The sequence below is a fragment of the Ambystoma mexicanum genome, chromosome 2q, assembly GCF_040938575.1.
Source record: "Ambystoma mexicanum isolate Mex_15411 chromosome 2q, UKY_AmexF1_1, whole genome shotgun sequence".
Lineage (NCBI taxonomy): Eukaryota > Metazoa > Chordata > Amphibia > Caudata > Ambystomatidae > Ambystoma > Ambystoma mexicanum.
In genome coordinates, this window is record NC_090924.1 from 174,411,845 (window position 1) to 174,431,316 (window position 19,472).

Sequence of the window (19,472 nt, forward strand, 5' to 3'; positions counted from 1 at the left end):
ACTTCCATAGTTCAGATCATTCTCTATATATCATCTTTAAAGCCCAATGCCCTAATAACTATTGTAGCACTATGTTTGAGCCCAATAACAAATTGATTATGATCGTGCTCATCAAACTTAGCACCCAAGAATTGCAGCATGGCATTTGAGTTCATATTTTTTTTGCATCATTTTTGCACATTGTAATATATATAGAATATATGTCATTGGGATGCAGCAGTAAAAAGGAGTGAGGCGTATTAGGAGCGCCCGCGATTGTTAGATGGAGACAAGCGGTCTGGCTGTAGCACTGTGTTAGGGGTCTTGCTATGGGAGCCAGGTCCAGTAGACACGTATTGATTGTGTAATGTTGCAGTGTTGTTTGTGAATACAGCATCATTTGTGGCATCAGGGGGAGGGTGCAGGCATAGTGGGCACATAGTTGCATGTTAGAGTACGGCACGCTGGCAGCAATGCAGTATTCTCTGCAACAGGCCGGGTGGCAGGTACAATTGACACATAGTTACAGGTATCATTCTCAACATCAGGCCAGGGAGGTGGTTCAATAGGCACAAAATTGAATGTTGGGGCAGAACAGTTTGGTGGTAATATGGCAATCTTGGCATCAGGCAGGGGGGCAGGAACAATAGATGCAGGGATACCTGATCGAGCATGACACTGAGGCAGATATACGATTTTTGGAGTCGGACCCACTGGCAATAGTATCTTGGCCAAGGCACTTGGTGGTGTCGGGCAGTCCGAACTGCGGCCAAGAATGTTGAGGATGGCAAGCATAAGTAATTGATGCTGTTTGGCACAGGGAAAACTGCGGGTGACGCAGAGGGGGTGAAGTCCTTGAGTGAATGTTAGAATGTGTATGCATGAAGGGGCTCCCTGAGTCAGGCAACTGAGACAAGAGAGCCTGGGTAGTGGGAGCCAGTGAGTCTTGCCTAGTCTACACTGAGTCTTACTGAAGATCTTACTGATGTAACTGAATAAAGGAACTTCACATGCCTGGGGGAACCCAGATGTGGAGCCCTTGCTCACTGTGCTCAGAGAGGCACAGCTGTACCTCACTGATGAGGCCCAACAAGGCTGAAACAGGTGTCTGGGAGGTGTGCCTGGCATTTCGGTGCTGGACTGCCCTCGTGGACTGATATGCAAATGATTATTCCTCATTTGTGAAAAGTACAGTGAGCAAAAGGTGATGGCTGCAGACAGAAAAAATGACAGAACAGGTTATCATGTCATGTTCTTTCTAGAGAGGGGCGGCTGGTACCTTTTATGTATTTTTGCAAGGAACTTGGGGTTGGTCACCCTAAGTTACCTGGGGGAGCCTGGACTTAGAACCCTTGCTTACTGTGCTCAGAGAGGCACAACTCCACCTCACTGATGAGGCCTAACAAGGCTGAAACACGTGTTGCTGTTGGTACTCTTGTTAAAAGGAGGTTTGCCTGGCATTTTTGTGCTGGACTGCCCTTTGGTGAAGGGTCAAAGACTAATATGCAAATGATTATTCCTCCTTTGTGAAAAGTACAGTGAGCAAAACGTGATGGCTGTGGATTCTCAAAGTGGGAAAAAAACACAGAACAGGTTGTCATGCCATGTTCTTTATAGAGAGGGGCGCCTGGTACCTTTTATGTATTTTTGCAAAGGAACTTGGGGTTGGTCACCCTAAATTAGCTGGGGGAACCCAGAGGTGGACCCCTTGCTCAGTGAGAGGCACAGCTCCACCTCACTGATGGGGCCTAACAAGGCTGAAACTTGTGCCTGGGGTTGCTGTTGGTACTCTTATTCAAAGGAGGTTTGCCTGAAATGTTGGTGCTGAACTGCCCTAGTGTCAGGTAATATTCTCGACATCAAGCCAGGGAGCAGGTAGCATAGGCACAACATTGAATGTTGGGGCAGTACAGTTTGGTGGTAATACAGCAATCTTGGCATCAGGCAGGGGGGCAGGAACAATAGATGCAGGATACCTGATAGAGCATGACCCTGAGGCAGAAATACTGTTTTTGGAGCCAGGCCTGCTGGCAATAGTATCTAGGCCAAGGCACTTGGTGGTGTAGGGCAGTCCCGAACTGCCGCCAAGATATTTGAGGATGGCAAGCATAAGTCATTGATGCTGTTTGGCACAGGGCGGACTGCAGGTGACGCAGAGTGGGGGACGTCCTTGAGTGAATGTTGGAATGTTTATGCATGAAGGGGCTCCCTGAGTCGGTTAGTTGAGACAAGAAAGCCTTGGTGGTCTTACTCATGTAACTGAATAAAGGAACTCCACATCTACTTTCCTGATCTTCCAAGCATCCTTAAGTACAACAGTATCACAATGATTTGCGCAAGGGAATTTCAGTGATCTCCAGACTTCTCCACATGTGTTCCAGTGTGAGACTTTGGAATGATGTTACACGTAGCGGGTGCAAATCTCTGATTCACACTGGTTTTTCATGATTTACTCCAGTGCAAATCTCGTCACTGTTATGTGATTTGGACAAAGTTTGGAAAAGACTGTAGATTTCCTGGTCACACAGTTGGAGCCCATCAAATCTTTAAGTAGCTCATTCTTCAAATTTGATTTGTGAAAACATTATTTAAATCGTAATCATGCTGTTATTCTGCAAACCCTTTTTTCTTGATTATGTGTAGGCATATTTCAAGGCCTAAGTGGGAATAGGGACATTTAATTTTAAGATGTGTCATCATTCTACTGATTTGCATGAAGACTCAGACAGTAAAATGTCAAAACACATACATAAATGTCTAACCAACTAGGAATGTCAAAAAAGACACATCGGAGGCCCTGCAGCTTTAGATATATTGCAAGATGTAGGTAATGCTATAGACAGTTTTTGCGCTCTACTGAACCTGCACAGAATAGTGTTGCACAACATCACAAACTAAATCATAGCACACTAGTCTTACCTTACAGGCCAATGATAGATATGGATCTATCACTAGTGTGTTCATGTTATGCAGACAGCCTGATTTATTATGTATACCTGTCAGACTGCCGCCAGTTATCTGAAAGATAAGGGGGCAGTTGCACCTGAATCACAAAGAGGTTACTGTGAGTAACCCTGACTTATTTTGAGCTAGCCAGGTATAAGTCAGAGTTCCTCATAGTAACTTCTTGGTGAATCGACTAGCCCTTACCAGAAGTTATTCCTGAATTACTCCTGGTTACTTATGCATGCCTTCTCTGTGAATTGACTCCTGTGTCGGTGCACCCATTTCGTCAAATCAGACTGATTGTTTATTCATTATGGCACTCTATGCTTGTGGTGTTTACTGTGGTGTAATTTCAATGTAGACCACGTTTTGAAGTCATGTTGCTGTGCACATTAAATGATAATTAATTTGAACCAAATTATTCCAATTGACTGTCTTTCTTTATGCAAAATCTTATCTAATACAGCAGAAAAAGAGCTAGACAGCATCAACTGTAAAAAAGGTAAGTGAACACATGTAAACATAATGTTCGGTCTTCAGCTCATGTACATGTTGGCTATTGGTGAACATGTTTTTCCTCAGGACCATTGATTTAGAAACTGCATTTAAGAATGCACAAAATTGGGATTGTCACCAGAAAATTGATGGACATGTGCTATCTAGCAGATTAAAATTAGCATACTGTAATGTAATGTAATGCAATAGTCATTTGTATAGTGCCTTTCACCATTGTTATGGTCCCAAACGCACTGTCGTTTGAACACCCTTGGTGGACAAAAGTCCAGGTTTGGGACATTTGTCAGAGAGCTATAGAATACTTAGCCAATACAAAGATAGGTAGTGGTGGCCTAATCCCTGATAGTCACCCATGTCATGGAGGCATGTGGAGGAGTGCATAGAGGTAGTGTGAAGAGTATGCAAGAGCAGCAAAAACGTTATTTGAGCAGCTAGAGCAAATTTATATTGTGGGGGATAGCTGCATTCTACTGGCACAGGTGTTGTTTAATGAGATTTACAGTAGTGCATGTTGTGGATGGGTGCTGAGAGGAAATTCAGAGAGTATGCAAGAGCAGGAGTGACAATTATGTGTGCAGCTAGACCGTATTTTGTCCCGGGGGATAGCTGCATCCTTATGGCAGAGGTGCTGTGCAATCTGTCTTAGAGTAGAGCATGTAGTGGATGGGTGCTAAGAGATAGTTTGGAGACTATGCAAAGACAGAAGAGAAATGTATGTGTACAGCTAGACCAATTTTATGGTGGTGTATGTCTGCATTCTAATGCTAGAGGTGCTGTGCAATGTGTCTTAAGAGTACTTCCTGTAGTGGGTGGGTGCTGAGAGGTAGTCTAGAGAGTATGCAAGAGCAGGAGAAGCATTATGTGTCTTAGAGTAGAGCCTGCAGTGGATGGGTGCTGCAAGGTGGTCTGGAGAGTGTGTGAGCAGCTAGACCAAATTTATATTGTGGGCCGATAACTGCATTCTAATGGCAGGGTTATTGTGCAATGTGTCTTAGACTAGTGCATGTGGTGGATGGGTGCCTGAGCTGCTCTGCAGAGTATGCACGAGCAGGAGCGACAGTATGTGAGCAGCTAGACCAAATTATTATCATGGGGATAGCTGCATTCTAATGGCAGGGGTATTGTGAAATGTGTCTTAGAGTAGTGCATGTGGTTGGTGGGTGCTTGAGGTGCACTGGAGAGTATGCCCGAGCAGGAGCGACAGTATGTGAGCAGCTAGATGGAATTATTAACATGGGGGATAGCTGCTTTCTAATGGCAGGGGTATTGTGCAATGTGTCTTAGAGTAGTGCATGTGGTTGGTGGGTGCTTGAGGTGCACTGGAGAGTATGCCCGAGCGGGAGCGACAGTTTGTGAGCAGCTAGACCGAATTATTATCATGGGGGATAGCGGGCATTCTAATGGTAGGGGTATTGTGCAGTGTGTATTAGAGTAGTGCATGTGGTGGATGGGTGCTAAGAGATAGTTTGGAGACTATGCAAAGACAGAAGAGAAATGTATGTGTACAGCTAGACCAATTTTATGGTGGTGTATGTCTGCATTCTAATGCTAGAGGTGCTGTGCAATGTGTTTTAAGAGTACTTCCTGTAGTGGGTGGGTGCTGAGAGGTAGTCTAGAGAGTATGCAAGAGCAGGAGAAGCATTATGTGTCTTAGAGTAGAGCCTGCAGTGGATGGGTGCTGCAAGGTGGTCTGGAGAGTGTGTGAGCAGCTAGACCAAATTTATATTGTGGGCCGATAACTGCATTCTAATGGCAGGGTTATTGTGCAATGTGTCTTAGACTAGTGCATGTGGTGGATGGGTGCCTGAGCTGCTCTGCAGAGTATGCACGAGCAGGAGCGACAGTATGTGAGCAGCTAGACCAAATTATTATCATGGGGATAGCTGCATTCTAATGGCAGGGGTATTGTGAAATGTGTCTTAGAGTAGTGCATGTGGTTGGTGGGTGCTTGAGGTGCACTGGAGAGTATGCCCGAGCAGGAGCGACAGTATGTGAGCAGCTAGATGGAATTATTAACATGGGGGATAGCTGCTTTCTAATGGCAGGGGTATTGTGCAATGTGTCTTAGAGTAGTGCATGTGGTTGGTGGGTGCTTGAGGTGCACTGGAGAGTATGCCCGAGCGGGAGCGACAGTTTGTGAGCAGCTAGACCGAATTATTATCATGGGGGATAGCGGGCATTCTAATGGTAGGGGTATTGTGCAGTGTGTATTAGAGTAGTGCATGTGGTGGATGGGTGCTTGAGCTGCACTGGAGTGCAGTATGTGACCAACTAGACTAAATTATTATCATGGGGGATAACTGCATTCTAATGGCAGGGGTATTGTGCACTGTGGGTGCTGAGAGGTAGTTTGGAGAGTATGTGAGAGGAGGATAGACAATTATGTTTGCAGCTAGACCACATTTTTTTTTATTTTTATTTTTTTTTTATTGAACTTTACTCGGTAAAAACCAAGTTTTGTCAAAATTTCACAATAGTCTAAAATGCCAGTATCCCTTGATAGCAATAAAATGCGGCCATGCTGCTTTGTCTATCACACCTAGCAAGGTCGCCTAGAGCAAGGCTCCACCATTAGTCACACGCCTGCTACTGTGGCAGATCATCTTCCAAGTTTTGCTGTTTGATTTGGTCAAAAACCAGGTCGATGAGTTTGGCTAAGGCTTGCGACCACTTGTTGTTTTCACCGGAGATCAGTCTATTCCACAGATCATCTGTTCGAAAAATCCATAGATTATCGTCAAGCGGAGGGAGGTACAGATTTCTAGATTTCTTCGTATTCACACATTCCATCACCAAATGTTTCAGTGTTTCCGTGGAATCGTTGTTTTTACATAATCTGCAATGTTTAGACCCTCCGCCTCCTCTAATGGCTATGATCTCTCTGGTGGGCAAGAGGTTGAGCCTTGCTCTCATAATTACGGTTCTCAGTCCTTTTTCCGGGAACTTAGCGCAATACTGTAAAGGTTTTTTTGCCTTGTTGAAAGTTGGCGGAAGATGGTTCAGGAGTTTATTCCCGGTAGCCTTTTCTATGGTCGAGATCCAGTCCAGGTCTTCTAATTTCTTTTTAATTCTGTCGGGGTTTTCTTTTAGCTCTTTGTCTGAGCATTCAATTTTTGCCAGATCGTCCCTTCTTCTGTTGGCCCAGTTTTTCAAGGCCGTGCACTTCCCAGTTTCAATTTCCTCACAAATGGATGCCACAATGGGTAGTGCATCGGCCATGATGATGTTTCTATATAGGCGCATCGCACTTTGGTCAAACATGGAGGCCAAGGATAGCAGCCCTAGTTCTCTCCTGATCGCCGGCAAGGAGGTAGATTTGGGGAGCCCCAGTACTGCTTTCCACACATATCCTTCCAGTTTAGCCCACGTGTTCCGTGGGAGGTATAACGAGGTCTCTGCTCCATAGATTAGTGTCGGCACCACCTTGGTTTTATAGAAAGTTATCGCCGGAAGCAGGGAGAATTTACCATATTTGCGGTCAATCGCTCTTGTTTGGGCTGTGAGACGTTTGACTTTCTCCCATAGTTGGCTTTGCAGGCTCTGTTCTGTTTTTGAACTATCCAGGTTGATCCCCAGGTATTTGAAAGACTTTACAACTTCAAGCTTGGTTTTATCAAGAAATATGTTTAACTTGGTTGTTCCTTTGTTGATCACTTTCTCCATTACCATGATTTTGGTCTTTGTCTTGTTGATTGCCAAGTGGTTATTCTCAATATACTTTTCGAGGTTCTGTAATTTTCTTTGCAGTCCCACTTTGGTCTGATCGATGAGAATAACATCATCTGCGTACATTAGGCGAGGGATCTCCATTTTCCTATCTTCGGGGGAAATGCCCGGATTTTCGCTTCAGCTGCTTGATAGTCCCCTAAAAAGGCCATGAACAAAGCAGGGGCCAGCGGACATCCCTGTTTGACACCTCGTCTCACCGGAATTTCCCCTGATAGGGCGCCTTGATTGTTCAGTTTGACTCGCATTTTTGTGTCTGTATTTAAGGCCTTCATGGGTTCCAGGATGTTTGCTGGACACTTCCAGCTTTGAAGCTTAGCCCATAGGGTGGGCCTATCGATCATGTCAAAGGCCTTTGAGAGATCAACAAAAGCCAAGTAGACCTTTGGTGCTCCTTCTTTAATTCTGGCTTTGAGAATATTTAACACCATTAAATTGATGGCAGTAGATCCCTTTTTTTGGAATCCTGATTGGAGTGGGTCTTTAGCCGGACTTTTTTCCTCCCAGTCTCGAAAGTGGTCCAGAAGGCGGGAGGCATATAATTTGCCCAGGATATCCAATAACGCTATTGGCCTATAGCTTGCTGGTTCTTGCCTTGGGCCCTTCTTGTAGATTGGGACGATCACAGCTCTTAGCCAAGATTCTGGCAACAACTTTGTTCTGGTACATTGGGCAAATATTTTACTGATCCACTTAGCCCATTCCACCGGAGATGATTTAAGGTCTACGTTGGTTAGCCCGTCCGGTCCTGGAGCTCTGGATGTTTTCAGGTTCCGTATTGCGGTTTCAATATCTTCAGTGTTGGACAGGTCTACCCATGGTATTGCGTGGTCATGGGTCCCTACTTCCGTGTTACCAGGGAGTCCCTCGAATTTGGCCGTGAAATACTGCACCCACCTTTCTTCTGCTACTGCATTTGCAGTGATGGTCCTTTGGTCCGCATTCTTGTCCTTTATGAGGGCCCAAAATTCACTAGTTTTTTTAGCGGATAGTTTGGACATCATCTCCTCAGCATCTCTTTGATATTGCAAGGCTCTCTGCTGTCTGAGCCAATTTTTGTATTTTCGTTGTTCTAGGCCCCAGCTCTTCCAATCTTCTATTGTGTTGGATTTCTTTGCTATTCTTAACAATCTGCGGACCACTTTTCTTTTAGTCACCAGCTCTTTGTCATACTGGTGGGCCGTGATGGTTATTTCATTTTTCTTTTTTGAAACCTTGACTTGGTAGGCCACTAACAAGGGCAAGTAGTTTGGTCGTTGCTTGGTGTCCGACTTGGGGTCGCCGCCCTCGATCTGATCCCACGCTCGTTTAATTTTTTCAATGTCTTGTGCCTTCAGACGAAGTCGGGTTTGTTGTGGATTGACCTCGGTCGCCCAATCGTAGAAGTTAGTCTGTTTCTTAGGCGTCTGCCATGTGCATTTCAATAGGTTGTGATCACTATTGGCCGTTTGTTGGACCATGAAACTAGTCAAATCCCTGGTGAGACCATTAGACACAAAAATGTGATCTAAGGTTGCTTTAGAATCATTACGTTCCCATGTTGGAAGATTCGTTTGATTGGGGAACAGTGTGGCCACGTTTTGAATGCTTCTCGAGCTCAAAATTTTATTCCAGGCCTTTCCTCTCTTTAACGTAGGGTCGACTAGTCCCCGGCAATCAGTGGGGCATTTCATGTTTGCCGTGGGTTCAATGCATTTCGCGTTGAAATCCCCGCATATGATGAGTTCAATTTTCTCAAATTCTTCATAAAGCTGGTCGATCAGGGCACTCATGTTGTCACAGAAGGCTTTCGTGGCTGTGCGCTGAGGATTCCAATAACAATTAATAATTGCCACCCTTTTTTGCAGAGTAATTACAGATTTTGGTTTTTTTTCCTGCTGAGTAGTTAGAATTATTAGTGTTTCGTATGACTGTTTCCACATCGTTGGTTCTGTTAGGCCTGAGCCCGATTTTATCGCTGTGAGCAAACCAGATGATGGTCTTCCCATCGGGCCTTTGACTGCCGGTGCGATCATCACGGAGAACCCATCTAGGGCTGGTTGTTTCATCAGCCACGTTTCCTGCAGGCATAAGATGTCAAACTGGCTTAGGTCCACGTCTCCTGGTGTCGTGAGATGCATATGGCCTCTCGTGTTCCAAGACCCTACGGTGAAGGTGACCTTCCTGGGGTGTTCGCTTATTCTCTCCTTGCAGTTGTCATTGGTGCCAACCGCCCCTGCTCCTTGCTATTTAGCCTGGTTTTTATTCCAGGTCGTCATTAGCCATTTCCATGGTCCCATTGGTTGTTTTTCGATGTTCTCCCATTTTTCTTTGGGACTACCACAGACCGTCCTCGTATGGTGTCGTTGCTCTTGGTCGGCTTTGCCAGGGGGGCCCCTTAGTCTTTGATCTTCTCTAGATCTTCTCGGAGAATACCGCATCTGGTCCTGCTTGTTTTTACTGCTGTGATATCGTTGTAGCTTTATATCATCCCTCTCCCCTACTTCAGTTCCCCGGTTTTGACCCTTCACTTTGTACTCTTGTCTATGGTGTTCTTGTCTCTGTTGTGGGTATGTGTATCGATTATCTCGGTATAGTTCTTCCGTTCTTGATCTAAAATGGTGATGTGTTTTAAGCATCTCCACCCTTACCTTGTCTCGGTCTTGGGTGCCCTTTCTGTTCTTTAGTTCCGTCAAGCGGAAACCCATTTGATCCAGTTCTTGGAATGCTGAGTCATTAATATCTTTAATGGCCGCTTCTTTCAGGTGGAGAAACGCTTAGCCCTCTTCTCCCTATGATAGGGCTCCACCAGCACTAGATCTGTCGTTGAGATATTTTCCAAGCTTTTTACTTTCTTTGTAATTTGTAGAACAGTCGGTCTGTTTAGGATGATAAAATTTTTATCTGATGCCATTTGTTCAAGTTTAAATATTCTGGTCACTTTTCGACCTTTTCTTCTCCTTTCAAGATCGTCTTTGTCTAGGCGTTCTTTTTGTGGACTGACCCGCCCATCTTTTATTCCCTTCGAAACTGCGGAGGAGGATGATGTCGTTCTTTTTTTCTTAACCCCACATTGGGGGTTGTCATCCTTTGCTCTTTGCCCTGAAGTGCTTTTGGGGCTGGGTTCTTCCGATCTGATTTGTCCCTCTTTCTCTTTATTAGTTGACGGGGTCGAGGTTTCTTTTCCTCCTAAAGCGTCTTTTTTTTCTTTTTTTTCACGCAGTTCATCAGTTGATTCGTAAATTTCAACAACCTCGTTTTCCGAATAGGTGGATATATTCATTAGGTCCGAGCATTCTAAGAATTCCTCCACTGTTATTGGTGATTTGGGCTGGTTGACTTCTTGGTGGTTTTTGCTTTGCATTAGATCCTCTTCCTCTACCGCCCTTCGGGCCGGATCAGTTTTCTGCTTCGTGGGGTTCTTGAAGTTGATTCTTGTTTCCTTTTGCATCCTTACTGGGGTTTTGAGCTTTTGTGGCATCTGCCGCTGGCTCTCTTCCTGTTTGCCTTGATTTAATACAAGCAGAATGTTCTCTTTTCTCTGAGGGCGTGTCCCCTCTTCATATCCTTGAGCCCCCCATGAAGATGATTTTACTTGCAGTTCGTTGTTCCACTTTTCCATCTCCTCGATTTTCTTTTCCAGTACTTCAATTTTTTTTTCCCACAGTGTCTTGTAGATGGGTTGAACCTGTGATGTCTCTGGTCCTGTAAGTCCTGGTAATGCTTGTCCAAGCTGACGGGCTATGGACTCCATTTTTTTTTCGACAGCGTCAGATTCTGACGCCCAGTGGTTGTGTTGATTGAGCATTTTTTCACTGGTTTCTCGGAAAAGGGTTTCCATCTGGGCCAATTTCTGCATCGTATTAGATAGGATTGCCGTGTTGTCTTGTACATTCCCCTTGATTGACTCGTATAATTTACAGAATGGCGCTAAAACGACGGTCATCGCTGACATGATAGCGATCATGTCTGGTTTCTTGTTCGATGATTCGTTATGTAATGACACTGCAATCTCACTGAGTCGTCTCTGTTTCGGGGGGGTAGGTATTTTCTCCGAACTTCTCGCTTGGGCTACTGAATCAAAGGTGGCCCCTTCTTCTAATAATCCTTGGTCTCTGTCAGTGATTGTCCCCGAGCTGGGGGAACCACCCCGCCTCCCAGCCGTCTCTTTGTTCAATTTAGGGAGAGCCTCTTTCCTTCTTGGTGTAGCGTTTTGTTGGCCAAAGATTAAGTGAGGCTTCGTCCACGCCCGATGCTCTTCTTTGTTCTTGTTCTTCTGCGAAGTTTGGTCCGTGGTCCTGTCAGTCTCTATCTCTAATCGACACACTTCTTCTTTGTCATTGTCCTCCATCAATCTCTCCTCTATTACTATTGTGCCTGCATCGCCGAGGCTTTCCATTTGTTTGTTCTCGGGGTCTCTCATGGACTGACCCTGTGCGTCCATTTGTCTACCTTCGGGGGCCTCCGACTGTTTTGTTTTTACCGCTTCCCTGGGTAAATTGACTGTTAGATTATTGGTCATTTCATTCTGGGGCCTATTAGGAGACCCTATTTTTTTTGTTACTCTGATGGCTGGGTCTGTACTTTTCTGTTTTAGAGCAGGCTGGGGTTCAGATACTAGTTCCAGCATCTCCGCATCTGATATTTCAGTATCAACGCTCTGTTTTCTTTTATGTTGTTGGGTAAAGAACGATTTGAGCGATTGAAACGACAAGTGGTTGGGGAGTCCTTTAGAAATAGGGGCTCCTCTATTGGGCCCCTTTGTTAGATTTTGTGCCCCCAGTCCCATGTGTTTTCTAGATCTCATGGTTACTCTTTTCTTTGCTCCTTGGGATCTCACGATAGATGGGATATTAGTTTTGTTTCTCTTCCTTTTTGAGACCCCCACACCTGCCTTCAATTGTTCTCCGTCCGTTTCTTTATTGGAGTCGTCCAGTTCTCGCTCCAATTGGTCGCCACTGTCTGTGGCTTCTGCTTCTAGGTCTGACTCACTCTCCAGGTTCGATCCTTTCCCTTTATCTTCGTGGACTTTTGCTGGGCTGTATCTCTTTGACCTAGTCTTTTCCTCGTCTAGGTCGCTGGTCTCTGCCTCCCCATAGGTGCTGTGGAGCATCACTTCAGTTTGAAGTGAATTTGATGTCTGGTCGTGTTTATTCTCTCCGGTAAAGCTCTTCATGGCCACTTTGTCTTTTTCCCTCCTTGGATTTAACTTAGCTCCGAGTGTCGAGCAATGTGGTGGAAATTCTCTTTGTTCGGTTATTCCCATAATTTCTTTTAGTTTTAGTGTTTCCGCTGTCTCTTTTCCTTCCCCTAACCCTCCGGTTGCTATAACGCAATTGAGGGCTGCGCTCCTCCGGGCTTCTGGGTTTATGCCTGGTCTCTTAGGAGACTGATGTGTCCTCACATTCATAGTTCGTTCTTTTTCCTGGTTTGTGTTCCGCGTTGCTTTTTTCACCTCTTTCCCCTCACACAAACGCCGGCTGGAGTCGGGCACTTCAAAGCCTCTCACCGAAACCCTCGACCGGGCCCCCCCATTTCCTTCATCCATTGGGTCTGCGCTGAGCGATCCTGATCCTTGCCGGCTAACGGTTGATTTACGCGAACCTGAGGGGGGTCCACCTATGCGCTGGTCCAAAGTCACCTGGACCCTGCTTTCCTCTCGTTGCTCCCCGCCTGGGTGCTCTGGGTCCACGGGCCTGGGCTCGGGCCATTCCTGCCCGTGCGACGTCCCTCCCGTTTCCAGCGGGACCGCTGAGCTGTGTGTGCCGTCCAAGTTCCCGCTAGGCTCAGGTATGTTATCTTCATTTTTGTCGGGAATATATTCGCCCAAACCCTCTGGGGTCTGTTTGAGTGTTTTGATGTTTGGAGTTATTGCTACAGGGTCCCATGTTGACGGGGACGGGGGGAGTCTGTGTACCGAGTCTGACTTGCTCCTCCTTCTACCCGGACTCATATCTTTCCCACGCCCCGATTTCGCTGTCTTTGCCGGGCGTCGGTCTTTTGGGGTGGGGTTGAGAGCCTTCGGGTCGTGGATATCCACGGGGGGACGTACCTCGGGTTCCATTCGGGCGCGGCTCCGAGTCTGCAGCGGACTGCTGCAGACTGGCTCACACCTCAGCCTCACAGCTCCGCTTCACCGCTCTGCGGTGTCAGATAGAAAAAATAGCACCTTCCAGACAAAATGATGTGGTCAGACTGGCTCACACCTCAGCCTCAAAGCTCCGCTTCACCGCTCCGCGGTGTCAGGTAGAAGAAATAGCACCTTCCGGACAAAAAGTATGTGTAGAGCAGGATAGACAATTATGTTTGCAGCTAGACCACATTTTATTATGGGGGATAGATGCTTTCTAATGCTTAATGTGTTATGATATGATATGATATGGCATTTGTAACGCGCCTATACACAAGTGTTTCAAGGCGCGACGAGGCAGGGAGGGGGGAACAAGGGGAGACAGACAGCGATCCTACTAGGCCAGGTGTCATTCAGACCGCGCAAGTGCATGGGTGGGGGGGGCGAGAAAAGTGCAAGGGGGAATGGAGAGGGGAAAGTGCAATACAGGGTTAGTAATGAAAGAGGGCCAGCTAGTGGCAAGTGCAAGATAAGTGCAGAACAAGTGCTGGGGGGGGGGGCTGTAGGGATACAGAGACAGTCCCGCAGTGCAGGGGTAGCAAGGAAGGAAGTGCAGGGGAGAGTGGCTGGGCCAAGGACCAGTGTTAGGGAGTGGACCAGTTGCTGATTCAGTACAGTATCAGTGGTTTAGCAGGGGAGAGGGTGAGAGAAAGCAGAAACAAAGAGGAAGGTTTTGAGGTGCTTCCGGAACCGGAGATGGTTCTCCTCAAGTTTCAGGGAGGCAGGAAGGCTGTTCCAGAGGGAGGCCCCTGCTGCGGAGAGAGATATCCCCCCAACTCGTTGCTTGGAGAAGCGGCTGACCCTGAGGGAGTTGGAGGTGGAAGAGCGAAGTGCTCGAGAAGGAAGATATTTATGCAATGTGCTTTAGAGTAGTGCATGTAGCGGATGGGTGCTGAGAAGTAACCTGGAGAGTATGCAAGAGCAGGAGAGACATTATGTGAGCAGCTAGACCACAATTGTATCAGCTGCATTCTAATGGCCGGGTGTTGTGCAGCAGTGTGTCTTACAATAGTTCATATAGTTGATGGGTGATGAGAGGTAGTCTGTCAAGAATGTGAGAGCAGGAGAGGCCTTATGTGAGCAGTTAGACCACATTTATTTGTGGGGATAGCTGCATTTTGTTGGAAAAGGTGCTGTACAATGTGTAACAAAAAGGGTTGTTATTAATGTGGATTTGTCACAATCTTTTTTTTTTTTTTTAACAGCACTATTGCTTGAAGAAGCCTTCCTTTTTCGAATAATCGGTTAACTTTTTTAAATGAAATATGTATTATACCATTTAGATGTTTTTGTAGCACATCACTTCATGTTTGTTTTAGTTTATGGCCAGTTTCTTCAGTTCAAATGAATGATTCACAATTTGTAAACTCGGGTAATTTTGTACAAAAACATCATCAATTTTGATGCTGGGCTGATAAAACGCACCCACTCCTTTTACTGGCAGAAGTGTTGTTTAAGGATACATGTTACCAAAAAATGGTATGACTATTAGCGACCATTTATTGTGATCGGTTTCTGGAGTGAGCAAAAAGTACGGGCAATGAAAAATGTATCATCTGCATACACCAGGGTCAGTAGTGCCATGGTCCCCAGTTTTGGTATGTCGGCACGTACTGAGATCATGATTGAGTGGAGACCATTGACATAAAGGCTAAACAAAAGAGGGGCCAGCACACATCCCTGCCCAACCCCCATTTGTATCACAAAAAAGTCAGTAAAATGACCACAAGATCCATTTCTCACACATGCATTTGTATTCTGGTGAATAACTTCCAGTAGGGACAATATTTCAGCTGTGCAGTTCAACGACCTGAGCACATGCCACAATTTATGGCAGTTCACTTTGCCAAAGGCTGTGCTCAGGTCCCTGAACGCCAGGTAAATTGGTTAATTTGTTTATCTACAGTGAGTTAGCTATTACCAGATAAAGGTTCAGGGGGAATTGTTTGCATACACCCAGGCCTTCCCGAAAACCCATCTGTATTTGGGAGAGTACTTTGTTCTGCTATTGCCACTCTTCCATGACCAAATATTTTAAAAGCAGTGTCTAAGAGTGAGATTGGCTGCTCTGGCATTGGATACTCAATTGGACTTTATTATAAATGGGTTGGATAATCGCTGAACCCAAGTGCTTTGCAATGAGTCAAAAAAGAGCTACAGCATTAAATGCAATAAGCAAGACAGGGGCCCAGAGATCTCTTTCAATTTTAAAAAGGTTAGCAGGAATGATGCTGGCCCTGGACAGTGATTAGCATTTTGTTTTCCTATAGCTTCACAGACCTCTTTGATGAGGACAACTACAGGTGGGGGACCTATTTGTAATGATGCAGATGATTCAGCAACTGGGGTTAATTTAAGAAAAGCAGGACTCAACACCCAATTATTAGTATTATCCCCATATAAGTTATCAAAATGGTCAACCCTGGATTAGTCGGGACAATCCTTTTGAGACCAGTCCTAGTTCATTTTTATTGTAGGCTGCATCTAGGAACTCCTGCCAAGAGTTTTGGTCGAGTTCTCTTTCCCCCTTTTAAAGAGAGCAGATTAGCTTTGGCCCTAGTACCTTCGCTGATAAACCAGTTCATTGGTGTGCATGCAGTTCACTTTATTTTTGACCTGCCTCTGAAACATCTCTGACATAGCTAATAGCAGAGCTTTGAAGATGAGACGACTCTATGAGGTGTTTCAGGATCATTTAGTAGTTCATTAATTAAACCATCATTTGAAGAACGTGTTCTTCAGTGCATCACCGTCTGGTCCACCATCCACGTCTTAATGTTCTTTTGGCAGTTGGCAAACTTGCCCCTTCTAAGAAAGGGTGGATCGTGTCATTCAAATTGTTGCCCCAACCGATATTTAGCACAAGTGGATGATGATCACTAAAAAAGGTTTCATGAACAAAGAAATCCTTCAGTAAAGCCCAAATCTTGACTGGAACATAGAAATAGTCAGCACAGGAATGCCACTGTGTTGCCCTGAATGTAAATCTAACCAGCATATCATTTTGCATGCTCCTATTAATGGAGCGTAGACCCCAGGCACAAAGCCATGGTTATAGAAGCAGCCATTTGAGGTTTCAGCATTGTTGGCTCAAACCAGCAATACGATCTTCTGTATAATCAAAGAGGCTTGTGTGCGGGTCCCTTACCAATTCTTAAAATCCCCACCCACATTCTGTATCGGATTAGTTAATTCCATCCTAGTTAGTAAACGGTCTATTATTATATTACATTCTGACAGGCTCAAGTCTGGAGTGTCAATTAATATTATTTAATTCTGACAGGCAATCAAAACTGCTCCTTAAGTGTAGAGCATACATAACCAGAAGCAAACTATGTGTTTCACTGGGGAGCATTTTGTGGGTTTCCTGCTGGATCAAACTAATGGATTTCTCACAAACATTGCTTTTTCCAACATGATTAGCCCTTAAGCCTGGAGTAGCATTATCACCCACATTGGTGTTCCTGGATTGTGTGTGGCCAGGAATATATTGATCCAGTGGCTAAAAGCAAGATAAACACAAGAATCTGGGTCCAGAAATAACATTTGTATTGCCAAGTTTATAGTTAATGGCAAAACCTGCCCAACCACTGAACTCGTCTGGCCATTCTGATACGTTGTGGATCTGCAGCTGGAGGTTGAAGTTAATATTGATCCATGTAGTCCCAGCCTTCCATGCACTTAACTCATGGGCCTGCTGCTCTGGGTGCACCTCTCCCTGTATCCTCACCCCTGCACTTCTTTTTGCGCACTTGCACAATCTCAATGACACAAGGCCTAGTAAGATTGTTGTCTTATCCTCCCTTTGTTCCCCCTCCCTTGCCTTGTTGCACCTTGAAACACTTGTGTATAGGCGCATAATAAAAAATAAATCAATCAATCAATATCCCTACCCAAGAGAGTAGGCAGTAATGTGTTCTTTTTGAATGAGAGGGCTCATTCAGTCTCTAATATCTGGATGATTATTCTGTATGCCGCTTGTTTACAAAAAATGGTTAATGTCGTTTTGTGTACTCTCCATTTGTCTACTCTGTTTTCTTGGGATTTTTACCTGGCAGATACCCTTTTTTGACTGCACTAACTTTCTTTCTACTATACTCTTCAATGGGTGGGGGTTCACATCGACAAGGTCTCTTGGAGGCACTAAAGAATTAGATAAGAACTGGAGGTAGTCAAAACTATTTGGGACGCTCACATTTTGAATGGTTTTGCCCTTAAAGCAAACTGCTCGCACAAAAAAATGAAAACTAGAGACTAGCCGGGTGGGGGGGCTGCTCAGAATTTAGCAGCAAGTACTCACAAGTTCTCTCCCTTCTCACCATGTCATTCCATCACTGACACTAGAAAGGTATCAAGATATCAGTTTAAAATGCTGATGACCAAATCTGGTGTTGCGGTCTCTGTTGTAATCGCCTGCTTATCCGCAGGAAGGCTGCAATTCCACTCAAGCTTGGGCTCCAAACCCCAGACTATGCCACCAGAACTTCCAACATGAAAATCTGTGTGGAATATGCTTTCCAGTGAACTATTGAGCATGGAAATCCCTTCACCCTTTGATGAAACTCACTGGATGATCCATATCCGAGGTAAGCTGCCCTGCTCGATCAGCGGGAATAGCCTGCTCCCAACCCCCACCAAATTGAAAAGGCTGACATGCTTTGTGGTCTCCACAAAAGGGTGCAACCGAGAACAGACATCGTTCAGCACCTACCTCTGAATAGGTATGCTCTATGTGCCATCTTATGCCTTGCTGCAACTGTTTCAGTAGTCAGTAATTTGCATTGTTTAGCTTGTGTAGATATGGGTGCCTGTGCAGATTCATTTTCAGTGGGGTGCCAGAATCGCCTTTTAGCAGGTGATGTTGTAAGCTGTGGTACACCTGTATGTGTCCCATTGCTTTTTGTGCACTTGAGGAAGAGTGAAAATGTGAGATGATTTTATGTGCCACATGAATAATGGCTTCTAGAGGCTTTCATAGCCTTATGAAATGCCTGACCATAGGATGGAAAACATGAGTAAAACATGGGGCGTGCATTGTGCAAGCTATTGTTAGGGGAAAAAACTGTCAATTGCCCACAAAAATTCAGTTTTGGCAGTTGGGTATTAAGACATTGTGCCCTTTTGTGAGACCATGTGAGAATCAATAAGACAAATATACAATTATGTTTTAAAAGGAGTTTATTTATTTCTCCCCAAAAAGATTTGGTTCAGGCCCACAGTAGTGTTTCTTCACTTCAGGTTGGAAAACAGACAAGGACATTATGATATGGCTTGTGCTTAGGCTGAAACAGCACTCTCTATAGAAACAAATAGTCCCAATTCCTGGGTCCCTAGGCCAGCAATTGATTGATTGATTGATATTTTATTTCTATCGCGCTCGTACACAAGTGTTTCAGAGATGGTTGTCTTTTCCCAGTCTGCATTGGTTTTAACACGCTTTCACACCGTCCTATTGGTGTTGTCTTTTTCCTTTCTGACTCCAGAGGCTATCCTCCTTTGCGTCTCATGCCAGTCTCCCATCCTATTCTTGCCCTTCTTACCTTTCACCACTATTTGAAGCATCAGGCCCCTCCATCTCCCTTGCTCTCCCTGAAGGATACACTATCCTAAGACAGGACAGAAAAACGTCCAAAGGTGGAGGGTAGCCCTCATCTCCAAGGACACCCTCTCCATTAGACTTTGCAACCAATGGTGGGAAAACAATGCTGATCTCCTCACTGCCAAACTGACACTCTCCCCCAACTGCACCATCAATATCGTAATCACTTATAGGCCACCAGGCTGACCACCGGACTACCAAAAGCACCTCTTCCAAACCATAGGGAATAACCTAAAAAGTTCAACCGAAACCATTCTGCTCGGTGACCTCTACCTAAGCCTGCATGACCCAAAGGACAAAGCAGCCGCCTCACTAGCCAAATAACTCTCAAAAATGGGGTGGACCACAAAATCACTGCTCCTACTCATTGCAAAGGCTGATCCATTGATTGGATCACAGACCATAACTGCTCCTCTTCCATTACCAATATCTCAGCCCTCTCATGGACAGACCACCACTGTATTATCTTCTCTATTCCAACCATTCCTATTTGTAAGCTGTTCTTGTATGCCCCACCCGATAAAGTCAGAAGCTCAGAAAAACTAACTAAAATCAACCTTGCACCTCTCCTCGACATCCCTGAACTTAATCCTTCAT

At 45.2% G+C, this 19,472-nt stretch overlaps 1 protein-coding gene across 1 annotated transcript in view; it reads left to right on the forward strand.

Annotated features, from left to right (window-relative positions):
- LOC138569260 (ficolin-1-like) overlaps positions 1-19,472 on the forward strand; it is a 503,449-nt gene that overhangs the window by 254,148 nt on the left and 229,829 nt on the right. The window contains exon 12 of the mRNA XM_069647091.1: positions 3,392-3,427. Coding sequence (XP_069503192.1) covers positions 3,392-3,427 — 36 coding nt within the window. The remainder of the gene's footprint in view (positions 1-3,391; positions 3,428-19,472) is intronic.